The sequence below is a fragment of the Pezoporus occidentalis genome, unplaced genomic scaffold (assembly GCF_034315485.1).
Source record: "Pezoporus occidentalis ecotype Australia unplaced genomic scaffold, CSIRO_AGI_Poc_V1 ctg279, whole genome shotgun sequence".
Classification (NCBI taxonomy): Eukaryota; Metazoa; Chordata; class Aves; order Psittaciformes; family Psittacidae; genus Pezoporus; species Pezoporus occidentalis.
Window position 1 is genome coordinate 695,001 of NW_026914708.1, and position 21,189 is coordinate 716,189.

A 21,189-nucleotide genomic window follows, 5' to 3' on the forward strand; every position below is an offset into this window, starting at 1 on the left:
GGGGGACCGCGGTCACTGCAGGCACCCGCCAGTGGCACCCGAGAGCCCAGCTCCCAAAGGGTGACCCCCCAAAGCAGCCCCCCAAAACAGCCACTCAAAAAGAGGAAGCCTCAAAAGGGCGGAACCCCAGTGGCTGCACCCAAATAGAAGAGCCCCAAAAAGGCCCCCAAATGGCAATTCCAGAAGGAGCCCCAAAAAGCTGACCCTAAAAGGAGCCCCCGAATGGCAGCTCCAAAGCACAGAACCTAAAAGAAGACCCCCAAAACTGTCCCCAAAAGGCAGCTACCAAAAGGAGACCCTCAAAAAGCCATCCCCCAGCAGGCAGCCCCCCAAGAGCCATCCCCCAAAAGGCAGCAGCAAACGGCAGCCCCAACCAAAGACCCCTTCAAAGGCAGCCCCAAAAGGTGACTCCCAAATGCAGCCCCAAAACACAGCCTCCAAAAAAAATTCCACCAAAAGTGGCCCAGAAAAAACAGACCCCCAAAGGCCCCCCCGAAGCCGTGGTGAGGCCCCCACCTTGTTCTCCTCCAGGAACTTGAGCTTGATGGCCACGTCCGCCCGCAGCTTCTCGTACTTGTCCTTGTGGCTCTGGAAGTGGCTCTGGGCTGCGTCCAGGCGGCTCAAGGTGCCGGCATCCCGCGGGCCCATGCTCAGCTCCTCCAGGTCCGTGCGGTATGCGTCGTACTCCAGCCTGCACGGAGGGAGGCTCAGAGCCATGCTGTGACCCTCAGCTGCCCCACGGCACCTCACAGCACTGTGGCTACGTCCTACCTGGCTGTCTCATACTGCTTGACCGTCATGAGCGTGTCCTCCATGGTCTTGTTGACCAGTGTGTTGATGCTGGAGACGAAGAAGTTGACGGCACCCAGCAGCGTCTCCCCATTCTTGCAGAGCAGCTTCTGCGTCTCCGCATTATACCCAAACTCCTCCTGCAGGACAGGATACATGGGGCCGGGATGGCACGAACCAGGATCTGAGCCTAGAATCAGCTCATGGATAACTGAGCACAGCTCGTGGATAACACCACTGTCCTCCACATCCTCATGCACACAGGGTGCTTCATGGGACCTGCAGCTCATGGGGACCCGCAGCTCACGGGGACTCACAGCGCAGTGGAGAGCACAGCAGATGTGGTGCAGGGGGATGCGGCTCAGGGGATGCAGTGCAGGGGAATGGAGGCAGCGCAGGGGATGCAGTGCAGGGGATGCAGAGCAGGGAACGTGGCTGAGGTCTGGTCGGGTACCTGGAGCTCTGGTGACTTCTGGCTGAGGTCGGCGAAGGCGTCCCCCAGCGCGTGCTGCGTCTGCACCAGGCTGTAGAAGTGGGAGGTGAGGGCCCGTGCCAGCTGCAGAACACTCTCGTACTTGCGCTTGGTCTCCCGCAGCAGCTCGATCTGCGTCTCCAGCTCCAGGTCCACCGTGCGGGAGCCGCGGCCGAACCGCTCCGAGATGAGCTGCTTTGTGCACTGCAGGAGGAGCAAGGTTGGACGGGGGGGAAGTCCTGCCCCAGTGCAACCTCCTGCACCCCTGGAGGTACGGAATCAACCAGGCTGGGAAAGAGCTTCAACATCATCCAGTTCAACCCCTCCCCAGCACTGCCAAGGCCACCACTGCCCCATGGCACTGAGGCCTCGTCTCCACGGGGTGTGAACCCTTGCAGGGCCGGTGCCTGCAGCCCTGCCCTGGGCAGCCTCTTCCAATGCCTGAGCACCCTCTGGGGCAGGAATTGTTCCTCAGCTCCATCTAAACCTGCCCTGGTGCAGCTTGAGGCCGTATCCTCTTGTCCCCTCCCTTGTTCCTTGGGAGCAGAGCCCAGCCCCTCCTGGCTCCATCCTCCTGTCAGGCACTTGTAGGCAGCGATCAGGTCCCCCCTGAGCCTTCTCTTCTCCAGACTGAGCCCCCCAGCTCCCTCAGCCCTTCCCCATCACACTTGGGCTCCAGGCCCTGCACCAGCTCCGTTGCCCTTCTCTGGCCCTGCTGCCGCACTGGTGCTGATCCAGGCCAGGATGCTGGGGCCTTCCTGGCTGCCTGGGCACAAGCTGCTCATGTTCAGCTCCATCAATCAGCACCCCCAGGTCCTTTCCCTGAGCAGTTTCCACCCACTCTTCCGCACGCCTGGAGCATTGCATGGGGTGGCTGTGGTCCAAAGTGCAGGACCAGCACTTTGCCTGTGGAGCCTCATCCCCTTGGCTACATCCCAGCCTTCCCTGGCCGCGTCTTCCCAGAGCCCTCACCTTGTATGTGTTGATCCCCCACTTCTTGACAATGTCAAACTTCTCCACAGCGATGCCGCGCACGATCTCCTCCCCTCCACCCGCGGGGCTGGGATGCGCCTGGTGCAGCCCTGAGCCTGCGACAGAGACAACTCCGCATGCACTGGGTCTCCAGAAGCAGAGTCCTCGTGGGGCAGCAGCACCCCCTGCCCGCTCCAGCCCCGCTCCCAGCATGACCGAGCACGGGACCTGCTCCTCTGAGCCCTGTCACGAGGTTTCATGCAGGGAACAGCCTCTGCTCCAGCCCCCCTGGTCCCGGTGCTCCCCCGAGCATCATCCTGCCCATCCTCATCCTCACTGGGGCAGAACGGGAAGGCCTCACATGGGCTCCTCCCTGCCCAGGTCGCACCTCGGCGCCACAGCAGCAGCCTCAGCCCCGGCACCAGGACCCGGAGCCACAGCAGCACCATCACCCAGGACTGCCTGGCAGCGCCCGGCCGCGGTACCTGCAGCCTGGTCGGGGTCGGCCATCCTGCGGGCAGCGGCCGCGCTGGGGCACACGCTGGATGCTCCTCGGGCTGCGTGAGGCTGGACAAGACAGCCTGGAACGGAGTGGCCAGCAGGCGGGAGCACAGCACGGTGTGGGGATGGGCAGGGAGGGGGAGAGGGCAGGGATGGGCACAGAGCAGGGACAGGGGCGGGCAGGGAGGGGGACAGGGCAGCAGCAGGGAGAGCAACAGCAATGAGTGTGACGTGAACTCAGACATGGCTGCAGGCTGCATTGAGTCCCAGGCAGTGTCACTGCACCCAGTGAGACGAGCACCAGATGGGCCGGGAGTGATGGAGACACAGGGACAGTGACCACGACACACGGTGACACAGGGACAGTGACCATGGGGATGGTGACCAGGGCACACAGGGACCATGGCACAGCCCGGCAGCACCACAGACTCACTGAGCCACAGCAGCACCTGGCACTGCACCTAGGGTGCAGGGTCTGCAAAGCATCAGGGCTGTGGCACATCTGCCTGCACATATCATCACATCCCAGCCTGGTTTGGGTTGGAAGAGACCTCAAAGCTCCTCCAGTTCCAACCCCTGACACAGGCAGGGACTCCTTCCACTGGAGCAGCTTGCTCCAAGCCCCCTGTGTCCAACCTGGCCTTGAGCACTGACAGGGATGGGGCAGCCACAGCTTCTCTGGGCACCCTGTGCCAGCGCCTCAGCACCCTCACAGGGAAGAGCTTCCTCCTTACATTTAACCTGAACTTCCTGCCTCTGTGTCTTGCAGGCAGGACACCTGCAGCCTTGCTACGGAGCACCCACAACCAATCCTGAGCAAAGAGAAGAGGGAATAAGCGGAGAGTGGAGAGAATGAGGCTCGGAGCCATGGAGAAGCCAATCACAGTTTTCTGGTCCCATCACAGGCACCAGTGCAGCTCCAGAGCCCCTCATCCACCCAGGGATGGAGAGGATACACCCGAGCCTTCCACAACACGGAAGGAAGGATCTGAGGACCCAGCCACAGCACCACCAGCTGCAGCCCAGGGTGCTCCTGGCCGGCAGCAGAACAAAGACCCGGCAGGGAGTAAGGAGCAGGAGCCGCCATCCCGGGATGGAGAGGTTGTACGGAGGCAGAACCACGCGGTGGGACACGCTGCCGAGCCCATCTTCCTGTGATGGGACCTCTCCTTCCCACCCTCCCTGGCAGCAGCCCCGGCCCCTCGGTACCTTTCATGGTGCTGGTGGGGATGATGCCCTCGGCTGTGCCCCCGTAGCCGCCCGACACGATGCTGGTCTCATTGAGGTTGGGCCCTGACACCATCACCTGCTGCAGGTCCTGGAGCAAAGGCAGGAGGTGAGGGAGAGCATGGAACACACCGGGGATCCAGCAATCCCAGCAAGCCCCAGCACATCCCAGCCCTGAACCTGCTCCAGGCCGTCGTCCTCGGGCAGGCTGCCCGTGTCCCCGTTGCTGCTGATGGGGATTTCCATGGTGGCCGCTTTGCTCATGATCCCGTCTGACATTCTTAGGGCCTGCAGGGACACGGAGATGGAGATTAGGAGCAGGTCCAGATGGAGGCAACCTCCCCATGGTGCAGGGCAGGACCCACCAGGGCAGCTCCTGGTGCACCAAGGAGCCCCCACAGGGGCTTCTACAGCCAATGCCCAGCACTGCAGTCCCTTGGGATAGAGCCACAGCCTGGTTTGAGTGGAAGGGACCTTAAAGCTCCTCCAGCTCCAACCCCTGCCAGGGACACCTCACACTGGAGCAGCTTGCTCCAAGCCCCTGTGTCCAACCTGCCCTTGAACACTGCCAGGGATGGGGCAGCCACAGCTTCTCTGGGCACCCTGTGCCAGCGCCTCAGCACCCTCCCAGGGAAGAGCTTCTGCCTAAGAGCTCAGCTCAGTCTCCCCTCGGGCAGGTTCAAGCCATTCACCTTGGCCTGTCCCTACATCCCTTGTCCCAAGCCCCTCTCCAGCTTTCCTGCAGCCCCTTCAGGCACTGGAGCTGCTCTCAGGTCTCCCCTTCAGGAGCCTTCTCTTCTCCAGGCTGCCCCAGCCCAGCTCTCTCAGCCTGGCTCCAGGGCAGAGCTGCTCCAGCCCTCGCAGCAGCTCCGTGCCCTCCTCTGGCCTCGCTCCAGCACCTCCAGGACCCGGGGTCCCGGCTGCAGCCTCCGGAGCCGCCCCTCCCGGAGCGCTCCAAGTCCGGGCCCCCCCCGCCCCGCGCTGCCGCCGGCGATGGAGCTGTCCCGGGTCAGGGCTGGCGCCGGGCCCGGCCGATCTAAGCCCAGAGCCACGTCCGCAGCCGGGCTCCGGGGGGGGCAGCGGGGCCGCGCAGTGCCCGGACCGGTCCGGCCGCATTCCAGAGCTCCCGCAGGGCCGCCCCGCCCGCTCCGGTACCCGCTGGGCCGGGGGCACGGCCGAGGGACACCGCGGGGCGGCCCCATCGCTCCGAGGCGGCCGCCGCTGCCCCCCCCGCTGCCGGCCCCATCGCTCTGCGCTGCAGGTGCCCCCCGCTGCCGGCCCCGCCGCACCGCCCTGCTCAGGCCGCGCTCCGCGGCCGGATCCCCAGCGGCCCGTTCCTGCCCCGGATGGAAGCGGGGCCCGGCGCTTCCCCCCCGCAGGCACCGCTGCGGCGCCGGGCTGCGGTACCGGTGCCCGTGCCCCTCCTGCCCCCGTGCCCGGTTCCCCCCACACCTTCTCGGCCGCGGCCGCCGCCGCTCCGCTCGCCGGGACACGCCGGACGTTGCGTCACGGGCGGCGGAGGCCGCCGGGAGCCGGGCCGGAGGTGACGCCGGGCGGAAGCGGGGCTGGGAGCGGGCCATGGAGGCGGTGGCGGAGGAGCAGCGGCAGCAGCTGCGCAGCGTGAGGGGGGCAGCGGGGCGGCGGGGTGCTGGGGGTGGTGCGGGGCCGCAGGGGTGATGTCCCGGTGCCTTACCGGGGGTGGTGATGTCCCGGTGCCGGTACCGGGGGTGGTGATGTCCCGTTGCCTTACCGGGGGGGTGGTGATGTCCCGGTGCCTTACCGGGGGTGGTGATGTCCCGGTACCGGGGGGGTGGTGATGTCCCGGTGCCTTACCGGGGGGTGATGTCCCGGTGCCTTACCGGGGGTGGTGATGTCCCGGTGCCGGTACCGGGGGGTGGTGATGTCCCGGTGCCTTACCGGGGGTGGTGATGTCCCAGTACCGGGGGGTGGTGATGTCCCGGTGCCGGTACCGGGGGTGGTGATGTCCCGGTACCGGGGGGTGGTGATGTCCCGGTGCCTTACCGGGGGGTGATGTCCTGGTGCCTTACCGGGGGTGGTGATGTCCCGGTGCCTTACCGGGGGTGGTGATGTCCCGGTGCCTTACCGGGGGGGGGGTGATGTCCCGCTACCGGGGGGGTGGTGATGTCCCGTTGCCGGTACCGGGGGGGTGGTGATGTCCCGGTGCCTTACCGGGGGGGTGGTGATGTCCCGTTGCCGGTACCGGGGGGGGTGGTGATGTCCCGGTGCCGGTACCGGGGGGGTGGTGATGTCCCGGTGCCTTACCGGGGGGGTGGTGATGTCCCGGTACCGGGGGGGTGGTGATGTCCCGGTGCCGCGGTGGGTGATGTCTCCGTGCCGGGGCCGGTTGTTGCAGCTGCGGGACTTCCTGCTGGTGTACAACCGCATGACCGAGCTCTGCTTCCGGCGCTGTGTCTGTAACCTCAACTACCGGCTGCTCACCGGGCGCGAGGTGCGGCGGGACCCGGGATCCCCGGGCGCGGTGCCCGGGCCCTGTTCCCGGTCCTGTGTCCCGGATCCCCTCGTTCCCCGTCCCCTCATTCCTTTACCCCGGTCCTCGAGGCCCTGCTCCTGATCCGTGTTCCCCTGCTCCTTCATTCCCTCTGTCTTCATCCTCTGGTCCCAGGTCCCTGATCCTTCATCCCCTGATCCTCGTTCCCATGGTCCCCTGGTCCTGAGCCCTTGGTCCTTGATGCTGGATACCCCGGTCCTGGATGCCCTGGTCCCCTGTTCCTCCATCCCTGATCCCTTGGTTCTTGATTCCCGGATCCCCTGGCTCTGGTTCCCCTCTTGTTCCTCAACCTGCTGATCCTGGGTCACCATCCTGCAGGAATCCTGCCTCGACAGCTGTGCCTCCAAGCTGGTACACTCCAACCACCGCCTCATGCGCTCCTACGTGGCGCTGATGCCGGGCATCCTGCAGCGCCGCGCGGCCGATTCAGCATCCCAAGACCCGGCACTTCCTGCAGCCCCCCCCGACCCCCCAGCGGCTCCCAGAACGGGCACGTAGCAGGTGGGTGGCCCCAGGATGGATCCAGCACTGGGATGGATCCAGGCCTGGCACTGGGCTGAGCCTGCCCACACTGAGCGGGAGCTCATGCTGCTCCGGACCTGGCCATGCGGCTCTGCAGCCTCCATCAGGATTGGGAGCCTCCATCATTATCAGGAGCCTCCATCGGGATCAGGAATCTCTCAGCAGCTGCCAGGAGTGTCCAGTGGCAGCGGGAAGGGGACGGCAGCGCCGGTGCCTCCAGTGGGGGATTCCCACCCAGACTTGGTGCTGGTGGCTCCGCGCTGGGCTCTGGCTCCAGCCCCGGGCCTTGGATTCTCAGGAGTGTTTTCCTCGTGCTAATAAAGAGTCTCATCCCCAATGTCCTGCTGCTGATGTGTCAACAGGGCCCTGCTGCTGCTTCCCGGCCCCGCTGCTGCTTCCTGGCCCTGCTTCCCAGCTCTGCTCCAGCCCCAGCACAGGAGCAGCCCGTGGGGAGCCGGCGGTAGGGGATGGTCCCTGGGTGCAGCCACCCCCGGTGTCACGGGCGCTGCAGCTGCTGAACAGCCTGGCCTGGCCTGGCCTGTCAGCACCCGGCTCTGTCCCACTGCAGCCCCAGGGGGGCTCTGCTGGGGGTGCTGCAGGAGGAGTCCCTGTGCTGTGGGTCCTGGAGCTGGCGCTGCCTCGGGGTACAGCCACCAGCGGTGGGATGGAGGAGCTGCAGGAGCCCTGCGTGCCCTGGGAGCAGGAGGGGAGAGGAAGGGAAGGGAAGTGGTGTCCCTCAGGAATTGGTGTTGGACCCAAAGTCGTTCAACGTTTTTGCTGATGACACCAAGCTGTGTGGTTCGGTCGATACGCTGGAGGGAAGGAATGCCATCCAGAGGGACCTGGACACACTTGAGAGGTGGGCTGATGCCAACCTCATGAGGTTTAACCATGCCAAGTGCAAGGTCCTACACGTGGGTCGGAGCAATCCCAGGCACAGCTACAGGTTGGGCAGAGAAGAGATTCAGAGCAGCCCAAGGAGAAGGACTTGGGGGTGTTGGTCGATGAGAAAATGAACATGAGCCAGCTTCAGTGTGTGCTTGCAGCCCAGAAACCAACCGTACCCTGGGCTGCATCAAAAGGAGCGTGACCAGCAGGTCGAAGGAGGTGATCCTGCCTCTCTGCTCTGCTCTCGTGGGACCTCACCTGGAGCATTGTGTGCAGTTCTGGTGTCCTCAACATAAAAAGGACATGGAACTGTTGGAACAAGTCCAGAGGAGGGCCACGAGGATGATCAGGGACTGGAGAACCTCCCATTTGGAGACAGGCTGAGAAAGCTGGGGCTGTTCAGCCTGGAGAAGAGAAGCTGTGTGGAAACCTCAGAGCAGCCTTCCAGTATCTGAAGGGGGCCTATAGGGATGCTGGAGAGGGACTCTTCATTAGGGACTGTAGTGACAGGACAAGGGGTGATGGGTTCAAACTGAAACAGGGGAAGTTCAGGTTGGAGATAAGGAGGAAATTCTTTCCTGTGAGGGTGCTGAGGCGCTGGCACAGGGTGCCCAGAGAAGCTGTGGCTGCCCCATCCCTGGCAGTGTTCAAGGCCAGGTTGGACACAGGGGCTTGGAGCAAGCTGCTCCAGTGGAAGGGGTCCCTGCCCATGGTAAGGGGCTGGGACTGGAGGAGCTTTAAGCTCCTTTCCAACCCAAACCATTCCATGATCTATGATTTCAAGGGAAGCTGCTGCTCCTGGTGCTACCGGTGCTAGCAGGCACTTTTCCATCAGGTGCTGGTTCATGGTCCATTGGTGTGTGCAGGAGCCAACGTTCCTCTTGGGGCACTGGGAGGCTCCCCACTGATTCCCTGTGTAGCCATTGAACCAGCGGGTGGGAAAGAGCTTCAAGGTTATCCAGTGCAACCCCTCCCCAGCACTGCCAAGGCCACCACTGCCCCATGGCACTGAGGCCTCCTCTCCATGGGGTGTGAACCCTTGCAGGGCCGGTGCCTGCAGCCCTGCCCTGGGCAGCCTCTTCCAATGCCTGAGCACCCTCTGGGGCAGGAATTGTTCCTCAGCTCCATCTAAACCTGCCCTGGTGCAGCTTGAGGCCGTTTCCTCTTGTCCCATCTTGTCCCTTGTTCCTTGGGAGCAGAGCCCAGCCCCTCCTGGCTCCATCCTCCTGTCAGGCACTTGTAGGGAGCGATCCGGTCCCCCCTGAGCCTTCTCCCCACTGAGCCCCCCAGGTCCCTCAGCCCTTCCCCATCACACTTGGGCTCCAGGCCCTGCACCAGCTCCATTGCTCTTCTCTGGCCCTGCTCCATCAGCATCATCTGGATGTTGGGATCAAGTGTGTGACATTCAAAGGAGAGACTGAAACTGGGGGTGGCAACAACCTGAGGGGCTGCGCTCAGGAAGGGGGTGACCTGGGTAGAGCAGGGTAATGGGATCTGATGGATCCAATGAGGACAAGGGGAAGGTCTCATAACCAGGAATGCCCAGATGACCCCAGGATGGCAGCGTGTGAGGAAGGGCCTGGAGGGCTGGAGGGAAGGGGTGATTCCACAGCATTGGACACTACGGATGGGCTGCATGGGGCTGGGCCATGCTCGCTGGGAAAGGCTGGAGTAGATGGGCCCTGAGTCCCCCTCTTGCCCGGATTCAGGATTCCAGGAGTCCTGTGCCCCACAACATCGCTGGATGTGCAGGAGCAGAGCGGGACCCCCACACTGTGGGGTCACACACTGGGGGGGGGGGTGTCACACATTGGGACCCCACTGGCTCCCTATATCCCCCCATTGCAGCCATGACCCCATATTCCACCGTACCTCCCCTTCTCCTCCCGCTTTCACCCCCCACCATCTCCTCCCGTCCCCATCGCTCCCATCCCGTCTCCATCCCTCTCCCCGCATCCCATCTTTTGGGGGATGCTGTTGCCGTGGCGACGGGCGGGTACCGCGGGATGCGGTGGGGCTGCGGAGGCACTGGGCGCGACCATTTGTGTGCAAGGGGGGGGTTGCGCGCTTCTCGCCCCACACTTTCAACGGGATCTCCCTCTCCCCGTGACCCACAGCTTGGGGGAGAGACGCGTCGCAAAGCGACGCGTCTCTCCCCCAAGCTGTGGGTCACGGGGAGGGAGATCCCGTGTACTAAGTGAGGGGACAAAGCGAGTGTTCCCCCTCCAGCTCCTCCATGGTACGTCCCGGCCTCCCCTGCCCATCCCTGCCGCGCTCGGGATGCGCCGGGGGCCGCAGCGCGCTGGGGGCTGCGTGTGGGGTGAGTGTCCGCTGTGGGGCTGGCGATGGGCACGGGCTGTGGGGCGCTATGGGGAGATATGGGGCGCTGTGTGTGTGTCTGTGTGCCCCCCCCGCCCCCCCCCCAGCACCTCAGAGCCGGTCCCATAATGGCGGCCGGGGCGGGGCTGGGTCCGGGCCTGAATCACGGAGCGGCCGCAGTGGGGCTGGTGTGGGTCTGGGGGTGTGTGTGTAGGGGTGGGGGGTGTGGGGCTGGCAGGGGAGGGGTAGGGTGCTATAGGGTAGGATGTGTGCCATGGGGCAGGCAGTGGGGGCTGTAGGGTAAAGGGGTGGGTGCTGTGGGGCAGGCAGGGGATGCTGTGGGGCAGGCAGCGGGTGCTGTAGGAGAAGGGAGCGGTGCCATGGGGCAGGGGGGTGTGCGCCGTGGGGCAGACAAGGGGTGCCATAGGGTAGGCAAGTGGGTGGGTGCTGTAGGACAAGGGGGTGGATACCATGGGTGAGGTAGTAGGTCCATGGGGCTGCGGGGTGGGTGCCATGGGGCCTGCAGCAGGCGCCATGGGGCAGGCAGGGATAAGGATGCTGCTCACCCCAATGCATTGTGCAGGGCAGAGCTGGGGGCCATGGGGACATGTGGGGCTGGGCTAGGCTGGTGTGGGGCTGGCTCTGGGGCTGTGGGCATGGAGGGGCTAAGGGGGAGCCCTCCCAGAGGATGTGGGCCAGGGGGTGAGTGGCACCAGTGTGGGGCTGGGTGCTGTGGGGTGTTGTGGGGTGCCCACTGCCCGTCCCTGCAGGCTGACGCCGTGGGGCCGCCGTGGGGCCGCCACCGCCGCCATGGCCACACGCGAGGCCGGCGCCAGCCCCGTGGTGCGGCAAATCGACCAACAGTTCCTGGTGTGCAGCATCTGCCTGGACCGGTACCGCAACCCCAAGGTGCTGCCCTGCCTGCACACCTTCTGCGAGAGGTGAGCCCCCCCGTGCCCCACTGCGCCCCACGGCAACCGCCCTACAGCCCCACTGCACCCCACTGTGACCCTGTGCTCCCCCCTGCTTCCCCTGGGCCCAAAAAACTGCATCTCCCCTCTCATGCCTTCAGCTGCTCCTGGTCCTGTTCCCCCCCCCCCAGCTCCTGCAGGGGGGAGCTGGGCTCCTGCACCCCTGGGCCCCACATTGCACCTGCACTGCACCCTTCTGTGACCCACTGCACCCCCACTGAATACCACTGCACCTGCACCGCATCCCTGCTGTACCCACTGCACCTCACTGCATCCACATGGCACTGCACTGCATCCCCGCAGCGTTCTCTGTGTGTCCTTCCTGCAGGAAATGAGCTGGGGCTGCTGTGCCCCACTGCACCTGCTGTGCCCCACTGCACCTGCTGTACCCCACTTCACTGTACCACTGCACCCCACTGCACTGCATCCACTGTGCCCCACTTCATTGCACCCACTGCACCCACTGTGCCCCACTGTGCCCCACTGCACTGCATAGAATCTCAGAATCCCAGACTGGTTTGTGTTGGAAGGGACCTTAAAGCTCCTCCATTCTCAACCCCTGCCATGGGCAGGGACCCCTTCCACTGGAGCAGCTTGCTCCAAGCCCCTGTGTCCAACCTGCCCTTGAGCACTGCCAGTGATGGGGCAGCCACAGCTTCTCTGGGCACCCTGTGCCAGCGCCTCAGCACCCTCCCAGGGAAGAGCTTCTGCCTAAGAGCTCAGCTCAGTCTCCCCTCGGGCAGGTTAAAGCCATTCCCCTTGGCCTGGCCCTACAGGCCCTTGTCCCAAGCCCCTCTCCAGCTTTCCTGCAGCCGCTTCAGGCACTGGGCTCTCACTGCACACACTGCACTGCACCCCCAGAGCCTCCCCAGTGAGAGGCAGGTCTGAACCCCCCTGTGCTCCACTAATGTGGGGCCCTGCTCACATGGGGGCCTGTCCCTGAACCCCCTGAGCCCTGTGGCAGCCCCCCAGTGCTGGGGGGGTGTTGAGGGTCCTGTCCCTGTTGCAGGCTCAGTGCAATGATCCAGAGACACTCACACACCCCAACCCCCCCAAGCCCAGCCTGGCCCCCCCAGCCCTCCTCTCCTGTCCCCCTGCCCCCCTGCCCCACTGTCTGTCCGCACCCTGGTGTGCCACATCCCCCCCGGGCCTACTGTCCCCACAGCCCTGATCCCCGTCTGTCCATCCGTCTGTCTATCCCTGCCCAGGTGCCTGCAGAGCTGCATCCCCCCTGTGCCACTGTCCACCCCTCTGCTCCTGCCCTGGCCATCCCTCCATCATCCATTTTCCCTCCCTCCCTCCCTCCCTCCCTTCTTCTCTCCATCCATCCATCCATCCATCCCTCCCTCCCTCCCTCCCTCCCTCCCTCCCTCCCTCCATCCCTCCCTCCATCCATCCCTTCCTCCATCCACCCCTCCCTTCCTCCATTCATCCCTCCATTCATCCTTACATCTCTCCCTCCCTCCATCCCTCCCTCCCTCCATTCCTGCATCCCTCTCTCCATCCATCCATCCATCCATCCATCCCTCCATCAATCCATCCATGCATCATCCCTCCCTCCATCCATCCCTGTCTCCATCCATCCATCCATCCATCCATCCCTCCATCCCTCCCTCCACCCTCCATCCATCATCCATCATCCCTCCCTCCATCTATCCCTCTCTCCATCCATCCATCCATCCATCCATCCATCCATCCATCCATCCATTCATGAATCCATCCCTCCATCCCTCCCTCCATCCTCCCTCCACCCTCCATCCATCATCCATCATCCCTCCCTCCATCCATCCCTCTCTCCATCCATCCATCCATCCATCCATCCATCCATCCATCCATCCATCCATCCATCCATCCCTCCCTCCCTCCATCCTCCCTCAATCATCCCTCCCTCCCTCCCTCCGTCCACCATCCATCCATCCATCCATCCATCCCTCCCTCCCTCCCTCCATCCATCCATCCCCCCATCCCTCTGTTGCTGTCCCACACACCCTGATCCCTGCTGTCCATCCGTCTGTCCCTGGCAGGTGCCTGCAGAGCTGCATCCCTCCTGTCTGTCTGTCCTTCCGTCTGTGCCTCTGGCTCCATCCCTCTGCTCCTGCTCCACACACAATGGGATCCCTCCTGTCCATCTGTCCATCCCGCTGCCAGCCCCATCCCCTGCTGCTGCCCCGAGCACCCCATCCCTTCTGTCTGTCCCTGCTTGCCCTGACCCCTGCCCATCCATCCATCTCTTGGATCCTGACCCCCATCTGTCTGTCTGTCCATCCCCATCGCAGAGCTGCATCCTCCTGTCCATCCGTCCATCCCCATGTCCATCTGTCCCTTCAGCCCCATCCCTCTGCTCCTGCCACATGGCCCTGATCCCGTCTGTCTGTCTGTCTGCAGAACTACATCCCTGTCTGTCTGTCTGCAGAACTACATCCCTGTGTGTCTGTCTGTCTGCAGAACTACATCTCTGTGTGTCTGTCTGCAGAATTACATCCGTGTGTGTGTGTGTGTCTGCAGAACTACATCCCTGTGTGTCTGTCTGCAGAACTACATCCGTGTGTGTGTGTCTGTCTGCAGAATTACATCCGTGTGTGTGTGTCTGTCTGCAGAACTACATCCGTGTGTGTGTGTCTGTCTGCAGAACTACATCCCTGTGTGTCTGTCTGTCTGCAGAACTACATCTCTGTGTGTCTGTCTGCAGAATTACATCCCTGTGTGTCTGTCTGTCTGCAGAACTACATCCCTGTGTGTCTGTCTGTCTGCAGAACTACATCCCTGTGTGTGTCTGTCTGCAGAACTACATCCCTGTGTGTCTGTCTGCAGAACTACATCCCTGTGTGTGTCTGTCTGTCTGCAGAACTACATCCCTGTGTGTCTGTCTGTCTGCAGAACTACATCCCTGTGTGTGTCTGTCCGCGCAGGTGCCTGCAGAACTACATCCCTGCTCAGAGCCTGTCCCTCTCGTGCCCCGTGTGCCGCCAGACCTCGATCCTGCCGGAGCGAGGGGTGCCCGCGCTGCAGAACAACTTCTTCATCACCAACCTGATGGAGGTGCTGCAGCGGGACCCCGACAGCGCCGCACCGGGCCCTGCCCCCGGCTCCGGGCCCCTGGGCACTGGCCCCGCGCCGCCGCTCTGCTGCCCCAACCACCACGGAGAGGTCGCACCGGGGGGCACTGGGGGGGCACTGGGGGACAGGGGGAGACTGCAAGGATTTGGGGGGGTCCAGGGGCAACTGGAGGGGTCTGGGGGCCTGTAGGTGCTCAAGGGGGAGCTCTGGGGGTCCAGGAGGGGAGAAGGGGCCCTAGAGGCCGGGGGGAGGGGGGAGCTGCAGGGACTGGGGGGGGGGGACGGGGACTGAGGGGTTCTGGGGGTGCTGGAGGGATTGGGGGGGCTCATGGGGGCTGTAGGGGATCTGGGGGGGTGTCAGCGGGGGCTGTGGATGCTGTAGGGGTCCAGGGGGGGCTGTAGGGGCCTGGGGCCTGCAGGGATCTGAGCTCTGGTCTGTGGGGACCTGGCGGAGCCCAGGGGGGATGTGGGGGGCTCATGGGGTCACCGCCCGTTCCCCCTCCCGCAGGTGATGGAGTTCTATTGTGAGCCGTGCGAGACCGCGGTGTGCCGCGAGTGCACCGAGGGCGAGCACCGGGAGCACGGCACCGCGCCCCTGCGCGACGCCGTGGAGCACCACAAGGCGGCGCTGCAGAGACAGCTCGACGCCGTCCGCAGCAGGCACGGCCGGGGCCGGGGGGGGCCGGGGGGTACGGGGGATCTTGGGGTCCCGGTGGGTTTGGGGGTCAGGAGGTCCGGGGGTCAGGAGGTGCCGGTGGGTGCTGGTGTGCTTGGGGTCCAGGTGGGGTTAGGGGTCCAGGGGTTGGGAGCGCCGGTGGGTTTGGGGTCCTGGCAGGTTTGAGGTGTCTGGGATCAGGTGGGTTTGGGGGGCCCAGGAGATCCGGGAGTTTGGTGCCTTGGGGGCTTGGAGGTGCTGGTAGGTTTGGGGCGCCCGGGGGGGGGTTGGGGGTTGGGGTCCCTGTGGGTTTGGGGTCCCGGTGGGTTTGGGGTTTGGGGTCCCGGTGGGTTTGGGGTCCCGGTGTGTTTGGGGTCCCGGTGGGTTTGGGGTTTGGGGTCCCGGTGTGTTTGGGGTCCCGGTGGGTTTGGGGTTTGGGGTCCCGGTGGGTTTGGGGTCCCGGTGGGTTTGGGGTTTGGGGTCCCGGTGGGTTTGGGGTCCCTGTGGGTTTGGGGTTTGGGGTCCCGGTGGGTTTGGGGTCCCGGTGGGTTTGGGGTTTGGGGTCCCGGTGGGTTTGGGGTCCCGGTGGGTTTGTCCCCCCCGGCTCACACCGTCCCCGCAGGCTCCCGCAGCTGGCGGCGGCCGCGGCGCTGGTGTCGGACATCAGCCAACAGCTGCTGCAGCGCCGGGACGAGGCCGCGGCCGAGATCGGCGGCACCTTCGAGGAGCTGGAGGCGGCGCTGCGGCAGCGGAGGGGGCTGCTCCTGCGAGACCTGGAGGCGGCGTGCGGCGCCAAGCACCGGGTGCGGGTGCAGTGGGGGACACGGGGGGGGCATGGCCCCACACTGCATGGGGGCTGCATCTGAACAACTGGAGAGGGTGTGTGGCGCCAAGCACCGGGTGGGGTGCAGTGGGGGCGCTGGGGAGCTGCATGGGGGGTGCTGCATTGGGGTGCTGCCTGTCTCCATGCCACTGTGTTCCCACACGGCCAAGCCTGCATGTTGCCAAGCCGCTGTGCCCCTGTGCCCCTGCACTGCCATGCTGTCATGCTGCACGTTCCCATGCCACCTGTGCCAAATGGCCCCCCGTTGCTGTGCTGCTGTAACACGTCTCTGCACGACTGTCCCCCTGTGCTGCCAAGCCCCCATGTTACCATACCCCTGCACTGCTGTCCCCCATGTCCCCATACCCATGCCTCCATATCCCCAAGCCCCATGTCCCATATCCCCAAGCCCCCATGTCCCATATCCCCAAGCCCCCACATCCCATATCCCCATGTCCCCATGGCCCCATATCCCCAAGCCCCCACATCCCAAATCCCTATGTCCCCGTGGCCCCATATCCCCATGTCCCTATATCCCCATATCCCCATGTCCCTATATCCCCATGTCCCTATATCCCCCTGTCCCCAAATCCCCCTGTCCCCATGTCCCCACTCCCCTGCCCTGTGGTGACGCGCTGGTGCCCGCAGGTGCTGCAGGCGCAGCTGGAGGCGCTGCGGCAGGGCCAGGAGAGCATCCTGAGCAGCTGCGCGTTCACGGAGCAGGCGCTGCGCCACGGCACGGCCCCCGAGGTGCTGCTGGTGCAGAAGCAGATGAGCGAGCGGCTGCGGGACCTGGCGGCGCGCGACTTCCCCGAGCACCCGCAGCAGAACGCGCAGCTCGACTACCTGGTGGAGACGGACGGGCTGCGCAAGTCCATCCTCAACCTGGGCGTGCTGGTCACCACCAGCGCCACCGCGCACCACACGGTGGCCACGGGCGAGGGGCTGCGGCATGCCGTGGTGGGGCAGCCCGCCTCACTCAGCGTCACCACCAAGGACAAGGACGGCGAGCTGGTGCGCAGTGGCAGCGCCCGGCTCCGCTTCCAGGTGACTGCACCAGACGGCGCCGCGGCCGAGGCCGAGGTGCAGGACAACAAGAACGGCACCTACGAGCTGCTGTACACACCACGCGCCGAGGGCGACTTCCTGCTCTCCATCCTGCTCTACGGGCAGCCCATCCGCGGCAGCCCCTTCCGCGCCCGCGCTGTCAAAGCCTCCGACGTGCCGCCCTCTCCCGACGACGTCAAGCGCCGTGTGAAGTCTCCCAGCAGCGGGGGGCACATCCGGCAGAAGGCTGTGCGCAGGCCTTCCAGCATGTACAGCACCGGCAAGAAGAAGGAGAACCCCATTGAGGACGAGCTCATCTTCCGTGTGGGTGAGCGCCAACGGGGCCCCATGACTGACACTGACCAACAGTGACTGACGTTGGCACCCACTGAACAACGCTGACTGACGTTGAGCACCACTGACTGCCTTTGACCCCCCCGGACACCTGTTGACCCCCATTGACCTCCCATTGACCCCCACTGACAACTATTGACAGCTGTTAATAGCCATTGACCCCCACTGACACCCACTGATGCCGTTGTCCCCTATTGATACCCATTGACCTCTCTTGATCTCTGTTGACCCCCACTGACCCTCCTTGACCTCCCTTGACCCTCCTTGACCTCTATTGACTTCCGTTGATGCCCACTGACACCCACTGACCTCTCTTGATCTCTGTTGGCCCCCATTGATGACCCATTGACCCCTCCTGACCACCCTTGACCTCCCATAGACCTCCCATTAAGCCCCATGACCCCATTGACTCCCATTAACCTTCCTTGACCTCCGTTTACCTCAGTTGATGCCCATTGAACCCTATTGATCCTATTGACCTCTCCTGATCTCTATTGACTCCTCTTGACCCTTCTTGACACCTGTTGATGCCCACTGCCCCCATCAATTCCCCTCAACCCCCTTGACTCCCCTTGATCTTCCTTGAACCCCCTTGAGCCTATTGATGTCCATTGACCCCCATTGACCCCTGTGGCTCCCCCCACCTGCAGGAAGCCGAGGCCGGGAGAAGGGCGAGTTCACCAACCTCCAGGGCATCTCCACTTCCTCCAGCGGCCGCATCGTGGTGGCCGACAGCAATAACCAGTGTGTGCAGGTGGGTCCCGCTACGGCCCCGGCCCCTCCATGTGTCCCTGACCCATTTAACCCTCCCCCTGGTGACCCCTGAAAGGTGTTTTCCAACGAGGGTCAGTTCCGGCTGCGCTTTGGGGTGCGGGGCCGCTCCCCTGGACAGCTCCAGCGCCCCACCGGTGTCACTGTCGACATGAACGGGGACATCATCATCGCCGACTACGACAACCGCTGGGTCAGCATCTTCTCCCCCGAGGGCAAGTTCAAGGTGAGGTGAGGGGGGCACACAGCAGCAGGGGGGACACAGCTCCACACCGACCCTGACTCCTGGCCCTGTTCCCATCCCAGACCAAGCTGGGTGCTGGGCGGCTGATGGGCCCCAAGGGCGTTGCGGTGGATCGCAACGGGCACATCATCGTGGTGGACAACAAGGCCTGCTGCGTCTTCATCTTCCAGTCCAACGGCAAACTGGTCACCAAGTTCGGCAGCCGTGGCACAGCCGAGCGGCAGTTCGCAGGTACGAGCCACAGCCCTGCTGTGCTCCTCACCACATGCTCCTCAATGCATGTCCATCCCCATGTGTCCATCACCACGTGCCTATCACCACGTGCCCATCACCATGTGCCCATCATCACATGCCCATTACCGTGCGTTCATCACTTTGTGCCCCTCAGTGTGTGCCCTGGGCAGCCCCAGACAGCCCCAGGGCAGGGGCAGGGGCTGCAGCTGGGCTCAGGGTCCAAGTTCAAGTTCTGAGCTCTGGATTCAGTTTCTGGGCTCAGGCTCTTGGTGGCTCTGGACTGGGTTCCAGTTGTGGTTCAGGTCTTAGGGTCAGATTCTAGACTGGGATTTGCAATTTGGATTCATGGTTTAGGTTCTGTTCATGGTTCTGGGTTTGGGCTGTTTTGAGTTCCTGGCTCAGGTTTGGGCTCTGTTGAGTCTCTGGGTCTTGCTGTGTCCCCCCCAGCCACCCTTGGCTGCCCGTGGTACTCACTCACTCTCCCTGTCCCTCCTAGGGCCCCACTTTGTGGCCGTCAACAACAAGAATGAGATTGTGGTGACCGACTTCCACAACCACTCTGTGAAGGTGAGTAATGGTGTCCGGTATGCCATGTGCCATGTCCTGTGTGCCATATCCTGTGTCCTGTGTCCTATGTCCCACGTCTTGCATGCCATGTGCCGCATGCCATGTTCTGCATCCCGTGTGCCACATCACGTGTGGTGTGTTCTCTGCACGGTGTGCCATGTACCATGTGCCACGTACCATGTCCCCGTGTCCCATGTGCTGTGTCCTGTGTCCCCTATCCTGTGTCGCACATCCTGCATCCCATGTCCCGTGTGCCGGTGCCAGTGCCGTGTCCCGTGTCCTGTGTCCCATGTGCGGTGCTGGTGCTGGGCAGTGACCCCCCTCCAGGTTTACAGCGCAGACGGCGAGTTCCTGTTCAAGTTCGGCTCTCACGGGGAGGGCAATGGCCAGTTCAACGCCCCCACCGGGGTGGCCGTGGATGCCAACGGCAACATCATCGTGGCTGACTGGGGCAACAGCCGCATCCAGGTACTGACCCTCTGGCCCCGTACTCACCCACATCCCTGCCCTCATCCCATCACCCCCATCCCAGCCTCATCCCTGTCCTCATCCCATCACCTCCATCCCAGCCTCATCCCTGCCCTCATCCCATCACCTCCATCCCAGCCTCATCCCTGCCCTCATCCCATCACCTCCATCCCAGCCTCATCCCAGCCCTCATCCCATCACCTCCATCCCAGCCTCATCCCTGCCCCTCATCCCATCCCTCATCCCATCACCTCCATCCCAGCCTCATCCCTGTCCTCATCCCATCACCTCCATCCCAGCCTCATCCCTGTCCTCATCCCATCACCTCCATCCCAGCCTCATCCCTGCCCTCATCCCATCACCTCCATCCCAGCCTCATCCCTGTCCTCATCCCATCACCTCCATCCCAGCCTCATCCCTGCACTCATCCCATCCTTCAGCCCATGCAGGAGTGGGGTTTGTGGCCCCAGAGTGGGCTCATCGCAGCAGGGACGCGGTCCAGGACCCCATGGCAGGGGAGCCCATGGAGATAGGGTTGTCCTGGGCTGTGGGGACACTGGGGGCACTGGAGCCTGTCCCTGTCCCCGCAGGTGTTTGACTCCTCGGGCTCCTTCCTGTCCTACATCAACACAGCAGCGGATCCTCTATATGGGCCGCAGGGCCTGGCCCTCACCTCCGATGGCCACGTCGTGGTGGCAGACTCGGGCAACCATTGCTTCAAGGCCTATCGCTACCTGCAGTAGCACCGCAGCACAGGCTGGGGCCACCCCATAGCACAGGCTGGGGCTGCCCCATGGCACGGGCTGGGGCTGCCCCACAGATGCCACCCCGGCCTTCATGTGCACTTTATCTGGGGTCCATGGTCGTGCCTCTCCTCCTGCCCCATGGCAGGGCCACAGCCCCACAACTGGGGGACCTGGGGGGGGGCTGAGGGAGCCGCTGCTGGGGGCTGAGGGGCGGCTGTGGGTTGCCCCATGGGAGCTGCCCCCCGTGGCTTGAGCCCCAGATGTGGGGCGACCGCACGTGCCTGCTGCCCCACGGTGGGGTTCTGTGGGTCCTGGTGGGGCTTGGTGAAGCCCTATGGGGCCGAGTGGGGCCTGGTGGGTCCATGTGGGGCTCTATGGGGTCGGTGGGGCTCTACGGGGCTTGGTGGGACTCAGTGGGTCTCTATGGGGCTCTGTGGGTCTCTATGGGGCTCTGTGGGGCGGCCGCACGCTGACAAACTCTATGTACAAAATAAAGTATTCTGGAAGTACCCCCAGCAGTGCCAGCCCCATGGCGGGAGGGATGTGGGGCTCGGGGGGGGTCTGTGTGGAGCAGTGCAGAGGGGTCTCCACCTTCACTGGGTGTCACTGGAGTGAAGTTGGGGGTGGGGGCCCTGTACTAGGGTGACCACATAAGGACCTCTGGGCTGCACTGGACTGTACTGAGCTGCACAAGACTGTACTGGGCTACATAGGGCTGTACTGGACTACATAGGGCTGTACTGGGCTGCACTGGACTGCACAGGGCTGTACTGGGCTGCAGTGGGGCACACAGGGCTGCAGTGGGCTGTACTGAGCTGCACAGGGCTGTACTGGGCTGCCCTGGGCTGCTGCACTGGGATGGTCTGTGCTGTGTGTCCCCACATGTGTGGACTAAGCCGAGCAGTTCAGTGAATGGAGCAGTGGATGGAGATTGCGGCGATGACAAAGATGATGGAGATGGTGGCGATGATGAGGATGGTGGAGATGGTGGCGATGATGAGGATGATGGAGATGGTGGTGGTCACAATGTGAC

At 63.9% G+C, this 21,189-nt stretch overlaps 3 protein-coding genes across 6 annotated transcripts in view; 2 read left to right on the forward strand and 1 right to left on the reverse strand.

Moving 5' to 3' along the window:
* The window catches only part of ARFIP2 (ADP ribosylation factor interacting protein 2), a 6,316-nt gene extending 814 nt beyond the window's left edge, over positions 1-5,502 (reverse strand). The window contains exons 1-8 of one of the 3 annotated variants that reach the window (XM_062625283.1): positions 5,414-5,502; positions 4,142-4,249; positions 3,944-4,052; positions 2,719-2,814; positions 2,234-2,349; positions 1,244-1,465; positions 772-929; positions 517-691 (exon numbers count right to left, since the gene is read on the reverse strand). In XM_062625283.1, coding sequence (XP_062481267.1) covers positions 517-691; positions 772-929; positions 1,244-1,465; positions 2,234-2,349; positions 2,719-2,814; positions 3,944-4,052; positions 4,142-4,240 — 975 coding nt within the window. In that variant the 5' untranslated portion in view covers positions 4,241-4,249; positions 5,414-5,502. Of the gene's footprint in view, positions 1-516; positions 692-771; positions 930-1,243; positions 1,466-2,233; positions 2,350-2,718; positions 2,815-3,943; positions 4,053-4,141; positions 4,250-5,413 lie in introns of those variants that run through there. The other 2 variants (XM_062625284.1, XM_062625285.1) reach the window with 2 other exon arrangements.
* TIMM10B (translocase of inner mitochondrial membrane 10B) lies at positions 5,438-7,350 on the forward strand. 2 transcript variants are annotated; one of them, XM_062625302.1, is made up of 4 exons: positions 5,438-5,581; positions 6,336-6,431; positions 6,810-6,992; positions 7,121-7,350. In XM_062625302.1, the coding sequence occupies exons 1-3, from the start codon at positions 5,540-5,542 to the stop codon at positions 6,987-6,989; spliced, it is 318 nt and encodes a 105-aa protein (XP_062481286.1). In that variant the 5' UTR covers positions 5,438-5,539; the 3' UTR covers positions 6,990-6,992; positions 7,121-7,350. The 2 variants fall into 2 exon arrangements, with proteins under 2 accessions (XP_062481286.1, XP_062481285.1); XM_062625301.1 differs by having other exon boundaries at positions 6,810-7,350.
* A 2,733-nt stretch (positions 7,351-10,083) lies between these two features.
* On the forward strand, positions 10,084-20,665 carry TRIM3 (tripartite motif containing 3). Its single transcript, XM_062625282.1, has 12 exons — positions 10,084-10,221; positions 10,991-11,161; positions 14,101-14,338; positions 14,756-14,907; positions 15,525-15,705; positions 16,374-17,100; positions 17,777-17,880; positions 17,956-18,123; positions 18,204-18,372; positions 18,872-18,942; positions 19,270-19,410; positions 20,001-20,665. The coding sequence occupies exons 2-12, from the start codon at positions 11,031-11,033 to the stop codon at positions 20,151-20,153; spliced, it is 2,235 nt and encodes a 744-aa protein (XP_062481266.1). The 5' UTR covers positions 10,084-10,221; positions 10,991-11,030; the 3' UTR covers positions 20,154-20,665.
* Positions 20,666-21,189: the final 524 nt, after the last annotated feature.

Coding starts and splice junctions, on each gene's coding strand:
- TIMM10B (XM_062625301.1), top strand. CDS start 5,540: ATGGAGGCGGTGGCGGAGGAGCAGCGGCAGCAGCTGCGCAGC. Junction 5,582..6,335: donor AGCGGCAGCAGCTGCGCAGC/GTGAGGGGGGCA, acceptor CGGTTGTTGCAG/CTGCGGGACTTCCTGCTGGT. Junction 6,432..6,809: donor GGCTGCTCACCGGGCGCGAG/GTGCGGCGGGAC, acceptor ACCATCCTGCAG/GAATCCTGCCTCGACAGCTG.
- TRIM3 (XM_062625282.1), top strand. CDS start 11,031: ATGGCCACACGCGAGGCCGGCGCCAGCCCCGTGGTGCGGCAAATCGAC. Junction 11,162..14,100: donor CTGCACACCTTCTGCGAGAG/GTGAGCCCCCCC, acceptor CTGTCCGCGCAG/GTGCCTGCAGAACTACATCC. Junction 15,706..16,373: donor CGTGCGGCGCCAAGCACCGG/GTGCGGGTGCAG, acceptor TGGTGCCCGCAG/GTGCTGCAGGCGCAGCTGGA.